Raw genomic sequence first — 9337 nt, forward strand, 5'->3', positions numbered from 1 at the left:
GGGTATGTCCATGTACGCCCCACCCTAGGGGTTAGGAAAAACCATGTCAACAGAAATAAAACTCATTCCCAAGGTACCTCCCACGCATATTTTGATGTTACCCCCCCCCCCCCCTGTGTCAGTGATTTCCAAAAAGTAGGGGTAGGCGAAATTCAAATGGCCATAACTTTTTACCTAGTCATCCTATGGTTGCATATGACCCCTCAAAATGTTTGTCCTGGGACACTCTTTACAATGATATGTGTTATATGCAAATGAGGTCACTAATGAGGTCACCAGAGGTCAAACTATGAGGGAATGAGTTTTTTTTCTGTCAACATGGTTTTTCCTAACCCCTAGGGTGGGGGGTACATGGACATACCCGGGAAGTTAAGTTGTGTGGGGGGGGGGGGGGGTGCATGTAAACCCTACTCAGCCCACGGACTAAAAGTGAAATAATAATTTTTTAGCACTTTGTCGTAAAGATAGAAACCATTGCAGCCTGTTCCAAGGCAAGGCATATTTGTGCAGGCTGAAACAAAATGGTGGCTTAAGACTGCAGCAAGGTTACAACAGACTGACCAAGATGGCGTGCCTCCATCTTGGTAAGGCGTTGGGTTTTTTTATGATGAACACCTCATTAATTATCTTAAAAAGGAGTCCTGTATTTAAAATTACCCAAACACCCAATTTCCATTTGTGCACTCCTTTGGAGTTCCCTTATATTTTATATATATTATTTATAACATATATGTTCTATATTACATATATATATATATATATACAGTCACATGAAAAAGTAAGTACACCGCATGGAACGTTTTGACTTTTTCAACATATTTCAACATGCAGCTATTTGATCTTCATTTCAACAATATTGATAGATAAAGGTGATATAATATAACAAATATCATGAAACATTTACATTTTGTAGTCCATTGTATAATTTTTAAAAACATAAATGCAAATTTCGCATGTGGAAAAAGTAAGTCCACCCCTACATTTATCACTACTTCAAATACCTAAAATTAGAATCAGGTGCACCAGCTCAGGTGCAAATGATTAGAACATCGTTAGAGAGGATTTTGGAGGAACCTGTCTTATTTAAACCTCAGACATTTAGTTTGGTTTGCTCTTTGTTGTTGAAGTGTGCGGCGTCACCATGCCGAGATCAAAAGAGCTCTCTGAGATCTTCAGAAAGAAGGTTATAGATGCCTACGAGTCTGGGAAGAGATTTAAAAAGATCTCCAAACTATTTGAAATCAATCATTCGACTGTCCGGAAGATCATCTACAAGTGGAAAAGATTCCAAACAACTGCCAACTTGTTCAGGCCAGGCCGCCCCAGCAAGTTCAGCCCGAGTGCAGACCGCAAGATGCTGAAAGAAGTCTCTAATAACCCCAGAATGTCATCACGGGACCGACAGGTAGCTCTTGCCACTGTTGATGTCAAAGTGCACGAGTCTACCATTAGAAAGAGGCTGCACGAATTTGATCTACATGGGAGGTGTGCCAGGAGGAAACCTTTGCTGTCCAGAAAGAACATCAGGGCAAGACTAAAGTTTGCCAATGAACACCGAGGCAAAGACCAGCACTTCTGGAACAATGTGCTCTGTACAGATGAGTCAAAGGTAGAGCTATTTGGCCACAGTACCAGAAGACATGTTTAGCGAAAACCAAAGACAGCATTTGAACACAAGAACCTGATACCAACTGTAAAGCATGGTGGTGGAAATATTATGGTTTGGGGCAGCTTTGCTGCATCACGGCCTGGGCAGCTCACCATCATATAATCCACAATGAATTCTTCATTGTACCAGAGGGTGCTTGGGGATAATGTGAGGCCATCTGTCGGAGAATTGAAGCTCAACCGAACGTGGACCTTGCAACATGACAATGACCCTAAACATACCAGTAAATCTACCAAGGAATGGCTGAAAAGAAAGAAATGGAGGGTTCTGGAATGGCCAAGTCAAAGCCCGGATCGAAATCCCATCGAGATGTTGTCGGGGGATTTGAAACGAGCTGTGCATGCAAGAAACCCCTCAAACATCGCACAGCTGAAAGAATTCTGCATGGAGGAGTGGGCAAACATTTCTCCCAGTCGATGTCAGAGACTGGTAGACAGTTTTAAGAAACGCCTACTTGAGGTTGTTTCTGCCAAAGGGGGCAATACCACCTATTAGAGCCAACGGTGTACTTACTTTTTCCACATGCGAAATTTGCATTTATGTTTATTTAAATTATACAATGGACTACAAAATGTAAATGTTTCATGATATTTGTTATATTATATCACCTTTATCTATCAATATTGTTGAAATGAAGATCAAATAGCTGCATGTTGAAATATGTTGAAAAAGTCAAAACTTTACGTGGGGTGTACTTACTTTTTCACGTGACTGTATATATAGTTTTGGGCCGTTAGGTTTCATGGCTTTGTCGTCTTGGAGACACACACACATACTGACATTTATTATTATAGATATTGTGTTGTTTTATATATATATATGTGTGTGCAAGTAGTGTTATGGTGAATCTTGACGTGGGTGAATGCAGGCTAGCCGTGGTTCTGCACGTACCGACCTGCGTGCCGTGCACATTGCAAAGAGAAGGAAACGAAAAGGCTCGCAGGTGCACACTGCAGGTAAAGTGCCGATAAAATTAATGGGAGTAGAAAGTGTTATGTTGAATCGAATATTAACCAGGTGGAATCCCATTATACGCGAATGACAAATTAGCTTGTGATAATGTTCCTTGTGATGATAATGTGTAACGGTTTTGCTGCACTCGGGGTATTTAATTGCATGAAACAATAATTATCATTGGATGATTTTCCTGCAATTACACTGAACAGCTGTTTTACGGTTATTCCAAAGTCACAACCTCTGGGTTTGGTTAACAAGTTGGAAATACTACCAAATGCACCATGTGTGAGTCGCATTGAGCCAATCATGAGCCCTGTTGTTAAAGGTTACATTTCTCATGACCGAATTTTGCTTCACGAGTTATCAAGTGACGACTATATTCGTCATGTGTGTGCGTCTGTCTGTGTGTCTGTCCGCAGCATAACTACCCGATGACATCATCCGATCTTGATGAAACTTGGGTGGGAGGTCGATATCATGATCTAGTTGTGTCCTGCCTAGAGTGGGCGTATTGCGCCCATTGTGGGCGGAGCCACGCCCGAAAAAGATGTCTTTTTAGGGGGTAATCGATTTCAAGCTACATCTTCCCCGAGGGGTTTGGTGGAATCTGACAGGGGTTTCGGTATTTGGTTAGGCCAATGTCACGTGTCTAGCCCCACGGAGCTTGATTTTTCATTTTTCTTTTTTTTTTCATTTCATTTTTCACCGCTAACTAACCTCATAACTCGATTATACATTATTTTCTATCTCATTTCAAGGTCAGTAACCTTCGTTTTGACATTTCCGGGCCTGTTTCGGTTGTAGTCCGTCCTTTGTCATTGAATACCGCTCGCTCGTGAACCATCGTCGTCTCCTGACTTGTTGCAAACATTAATTGTGATTGTTGATGAATGGATTTCTAAAAGATTTTGTGTGTATTACAGCGGTACAAGGTGCAGGTAAGAAAGATAAAGCAGGCAAGGTTACCCCAGCATCAGCAGTGAGTGCAGCAAGATTTGTCACCTTGGGATCGGCTGGCATGCAGTTCATGCAAAACCAGTTCCTTCAGGTAATGTGGAGTGTTCGATAAGCATGTCCAACATTCCTTATCTTCTTTATTACCTCAACCACCAAAGGTGGATGCAGGTTATGTTTTCACCCCTGTTTGTTACTTGCCGGAAAAGATTCCGGCAAGTATGTTGATCGGTTGGTTTGTCTGTTTGTCTGTTTGTTCGCAGCACTACGTCTACATCGTTGCACATAGAATCGCCGAACTTCACACACATATTTGTCTTGCCCTGGTATAGACTGTGCCCAATTTTTAACTCTCTCGGCCCAAGGCCTCCATTATTACGTCGTAATTTGATAATTCGACAAGTACAAAACTTCATCCAATGAAGATGCAATTTCTTGAGCGCCATGTCGGCATAAACTGGTGGAGAAAAAACATAATGATGGCGTCATCGGTCACGTGGTTCGGCCGCCATCATGGAAAAGCGAAAAACTTTGCACCTCTATATCTCCGAAAGTGCTGAATAGAAAAAATCGAGACATGGCGCATTGTAAAGAACTCTCCATGGGGAATAAAATATGTTAATGATGATGTTATAGGTGCCTCCATTATGATGTCATAATTCGACAAGTGCAAAACTTCATCCAATGAAGATGCAATTTCTTGAGCGCCATGTCGGCATAAACTGGTGGAGAAAAAAAATAATGACGTCATCGGCCACGTCATTCGGCCGCCATCTTGGAAAAACCGAAAAACTTTGCACCTCCATATGTCCGAAAGTGCTGAATAGAAAGAATCGAGACATGGCTCATTTGAAAGAACTCTCCATGGGGAATAAAATATGTTAATGATGATGTCATAGGTGCCTCCATTACGACCTCATAATTCGACAAGTACAAAACTTCATCCGATCAGGATGAAATTTCTTGAGCATAATCTAGGAATAAATTAGTTTAGAAAGCAAATAATGATGACGTCATCAGTCACGTGGTTCGGCCGCCATCTTGGAAAAACAGAAAAACTTTGCACCTCTATATCTCCGAAAGTGCTGAATAGAAAGAATTGAGACATGGCTCATTGTAAAGAACTCTCCATGGGGAATAAAATATGTTAATGATGATGTCATAGGTGCCTCCATTACGACCTCATAATTCGACAAGTACAAAACTTCATCCGATCAAGATGAAATTTCTTGAGCATAATCTAGGAGTAAATTAGTTTAGAAAACAAATAATGATGATGTCATCAGTCACGTGGTTCAGCCACCATATTTGTTTTAACACAAAAGCCTTAAAAACCACTGAAAATACATACTGGCAAGTGTTTGCAATCTCTGATTGCTCTTTCTTGTTTATCTATTTTGTTCCATTCCAGCAGGACGAAGGCACAGGAGAACCAGACCTAAGCTTCAGCCTCTCAGCTCAGGTTCCTCATTCGCAACTCCCAGCTGATCTCCCTGTGAACATCTTACAGGTGGGTAGGCCATTTCGCTCCAAGGTAGGAATGTGGTAGCGTTACCTGTATTCTACTAGGTTCGCGCATTGATCGGGTTCGATTTTAACGTTATCATGATCTAACACACCGAAAATGTTCTTCAAATTCCTTTGCATTGTGTGCAGGAGCAGCCGTTGAGTGTGGAAGATGAAGGAGCAGGAGAGGACTTTCCTCTCCCTTCCTCATCCGTGACTGGTTTTCCTGGAAGCACCATCAACTTGCAGGACCTTGCATGAACTACCCCCAAGAGCTGTCCTCTCCTTGCTGCTCCATTTGTCTGGACTTGAACCAGATGACAAGCTCATATTTCCCGTGGGCTTGATCCAATTTGGAATTGCCTGGGGTTAATGCTGTAAGTTATCAGGAATGGTTTGGGGTTGAGGCTTTAAGGTATCAGGAATGTTTTGGGGTTGAGGCTTTAAGGTATCAGGAATGTTTTGGGGTCGAGGCTGTAAGTTATCGGGAATGGCTTGGAGTTAAGTTATCGAGAATGGTTTGGGGTGAAGTTATCGGGAATGGCTTGGGGTCGAGGCTGTAAGTTATCGGGAATGGCTTGGAGTTAAGTTATCGAGAATGGTTTGGGGTGAAGTTATCGGGAATGGCTTGGAGTTAAGTTATCGGGAATGGTTTGGGGTGAAGTTATCGGGAATGGCTTGGGGTTAAGTTATCAGGAATGGTTTGGGGTTAAGTTATCGGGAGTGGCTTGGGGTTAAGTTATTGGGAATGTTTTGGGGTTGAGGCTGCAAGTTATCGGGAGTGGCTTGGAGTTAAGTTATCGGGAATGGTTTGGGGTGAAGTTATCAGGAATGGTTTGGGGTTAAGTTATCGGGAGTGGCTTGGGGTTAAGTTATTGGGAATGTTTTGGGGTTGAGGCTGCAAGTTATCGGGAGTGGCTTGGAGTTAAGTTATCGGGAATGGTTTGGGGTGAAGTTATCGGGAATGGCTTGGGGTTAAGTTATCAGGAATGGTTTGGGGTTAAGTTATCGGGAATGGTTTGGGGTGAAGTTATCGGGAGTGGCTTGGGGTTAAGTTATTGGAAATGTTTTGGGGTTGAGGCTGCAAGTTATCGGGAGTGGCTTGGGGTTAAGTTATTGGGAATGTTTTGGGGTTGGGGCTGCAAGTTGTCGGGAGTGGCTTGGGGTTAAGTTATTGGGAATGTTTTAGGGTTGAGGCTGTAAGTTATCGGGAGTGGCTTGGGGTTAAGTTATTGGGAATGTTTTGGGGTTGAGGCTGCAAGTTATCGGGAGTGGCTTGGAGTTAAGTTATCGGGAATGGTTTGGGGTGAAGTTATCGGGAATGGCTTGGGGTTAAGTTATCAGGAATGGTTTGGGGTTAAGTTATCGGGAATGGTTTGGGGTGAAGTTATCGGGAGTGGCTTGGGGTTAAGTTATTGGAAATGTTTTGGGGTTGAGGCTGCAAGTTATCGGGAGTGGCTTGGGGTTAAGTTATTGGAAATGTTTTGGGGTTGGGGCTGCAAGTTGTCGGGAGTGGCTTGGGGGTAAGTTATTGGGAATGTTTTAGGGTTGAGGCTGTAAGTTGTCGGGAGTGGCTTGGGGTTAAGTTATTGGGAATGTTTTAGGGTTGAGGCTGTAAGTTATCAAACATTTTTGTTCAATTTGGTAAACCTCTCACTTTCTGTTCGTTCTTTAATATTTAGTTTCGATTAAAAAAACAAAACATTGAGCAAAACCTTGTGGAGAAGCTTGTACATACATTGGATGCAGGACAGACATTGGGAAACGTCGGTGTACTTTTACTGGAATTTGAAGAGGACCATTCCGGTTTACCATTCACTCTACTTTCACTATATACATAAAATCTACTTGCTGATTGTGTAAAGTTGAACATAAATCTACTCTTGTCCAAAGTATACAGAATATAAATATCTTATTTGCATGGCATGTTCGAAGCGTGTTTCATGAACGGCCTGTGTTGTCTAATTTATGTTCATGTTCAGCTTGACTATTGTTCATCCGAGAAAGCATCTGCTCGCTGGTCCAAGTGAGACTAGTTTGGGTTGAGCGAGGCCTCGTTGTCCTGGGTGACAGTCACCACTTTTTAAGTTCTGAATTTGATCTCATTTGTTCAAAAATGTGATTTATATATAAACAGAGTTTTGATAAAATCATTATTTCTAAACATTAATTCATATTGAACTCGCGTGGCTCGGCTCGCCAAATGTCACCGCAGAGGAACGGGCTTGTTTTACCTGAGAATAATGACCTGACTGTACCTGAGTTTCTGTGTTGTCATGATTTACACCAATCATAAACAAACAATCATTTTGTACAAATTAATTTGTACTATTGCTGATATTATTTATTTGTAATCAAAAAAGGTCCAAATGGTGTAAAGCTCTAAATGGTCAAGGGACCAAGGTGTCTAATCAGTCTGAAGGGTGTAAGGGGTCTTCAGGTGTAAAGGGTCGAAAGGTACATTTCAGCAATACGTAATTAATAGACATATAATCGCACAGCTTCACGACTTACGGGCGGTCGTACGGACCGTGTTTTCGGTTTTGTACATGTGGATGAGCAGCATCCTCAGGACATGTTCACCACCAAGGCTGACCTGCCTCACCTCCTTCCTCAGGACATGTTCACCACCAAGGCTGACGTTCCTCACCTCCTTCCTCAGGACATGTTCACCACCAAGGCTGACGTTCCTCACCTCCATCCTCAGGACATGTTCACCACCAAGGCTGACGTTCCTCACCTCCTTCCTCAGGACATGTTCACCACCAAGGCTGATCTGCCTCACTTCCACCCTCAGGACATGTTCACCACCAAGGCTGATCTGCCTCACTTCCATCCTCAGGACATGTTCACCACCAAGGCTGACCTGCCTCACCTCCTTCCTCAGGACATGTTCACCACCAAGGCTGATCTGCCTCACTTCCATCCTCAGGACATGTTCACCACCAAGGCTGATCTGCCTCACTTCCATCCTCAGGACATGTTCACCACCAAGGCTGACCTGCCTCACCTCCTTCCTCAGGACATGTTCACCACCAAGGCTGACGTTCCTCACCTCCTTCCTCAGGACATGTTCACCACCAAGGCTGACGTTCCTCACCTCCTTCCTCAGGACATGTTCACCACCAAGGCTGACGTTCCTCACCTCCTTCCTCAGGACATGTTCACCACCAAGGCTGATCTCCCTCACCTCCATCCTCAGGACATGTTCACCACCAAGGCTGACCTGCCTCACCTCCTTCCTCAGGACATGTTCACCACCAAGGCTGACCTGCCTCACCTCCTTCCTCAGGACATGTTCACCACCAAGGCTGACCTGCCTCACCTCCTTCCTCAGGACATGTTCACCACCAAGGCTGACCTGCCTCACCTCCTTCCTCAGGACATGTTCACCACCAAGGCTGACCTGCCTCACCTCCTTCCTCAGGACATGTTCACCACCAAGGCTGACGTTCCTCACCTCCTTCCTCAGGACATGTTCACCACCAAGGCTGACGTTCCTCACCTCCATCCTCAGGACATGTTCACCACCAAGGCTGACGTTCCTCACCTTCTTCCTCAGGACATGTTCACCACCAAGGCTGACCTGCCTCACCTCCTTCCTCAGGACATGTTCACCACCAAGGCTGACCTGCCTCACCTCCTTCCTCAGGACATGTTCACCACCAAGGCTGACGTTCCTCACCTCCTTCCTCAGGACATGTTCACCACCAAGGCTGACGTTCCTCACCTCCTTCCTCAGGACATGTTCACCACCAAGGCTGACGTTCCTCACCTCCTTCCTCAGGACATGTTCACCACCAAGGCTGATCTCCCTCACCTCCATCCTCAGGACATGTTCACCACCAAGGCTGACGTTCCTCACCTCCTTCCTCAAGACATGTTCACCACCAAGGCTGATCTGCCTCACTTCCATCCTCAGGACATGTTCACCACCAAGGCTGACCTGCCTCACCTCCTTCCTCAGGACATGTTCACCACCAAGGCTGATCTGCCTCACTTCCACCCTCAGGACATGTTCACCACCAAGGCTGATCTGCCTCACTTCCATCCTCAGGACATGTTCACCACCAAGGCTGATCTGCCTCACCTCCTTCCTCAGGACATGTTCACCACCAAAGCTGATCTGCCTCACCTCCATCCTCAGGACATGTTCACCACCAAGGCTGATCTGCCTCACCTCCATCCTCAGGACATGTTCACCACCAAGGCTGACGTTCCTCACCTCCTTCCTCAGGACATGTTCACCAC

The 9337-nt window shown here is 44.5% G+C and overlaps 1 protein-coding gene across 2 annotated transcripts in view; it reads left to right on the forward strand.

Moving 5' to 3' along the window:
- LOC137438269 (uncharacterized) overlaps positions 1-7348 on the forward strand; it is an 84239-nt gene extending 76891 nt beyond the window's left edge. Inside the window, exons 8-11 of one of the 2 annotated variants that reach the window (XM_068133389.2) lie at positions 2538-2625; positions 3550-3674; positions 4992-5090; positions 5237-7348. In XM_068133389.2, coding sequence (XP_067989490.2) covers positions 2538-2625; positions 3550-3674; positions 4992-5090; positions 5237-5347 — 423 coding nt within the window. In that variant the 3' untranslated portion in view covers positions 5348-7348. The remainder of the gene's footprint in view (positions 1-2537; positions 2626-3549; positions 3675-4991; positions 5091-5236) is intronic. The other variant, XM_068133390.2, reaches the window with a different exon arrangement.
- Positions 7349-9337: the final 1989 nt, after the last annotated feature.

The sequence above is a fragment of the Myxine glutinosa genome, chromosome 12, assembly GCF_964187855.1.
Source record: "Myxine glutinosa chromosome 12, kmMyxGlut1.1, whole genome shotgun sequence".
Lineage (NCBI taxonomy): Eukaryota > Metazoa > Chordata > Myxini > Myxiniformes > Myxinidae > Myxine > Myxine glutinosa.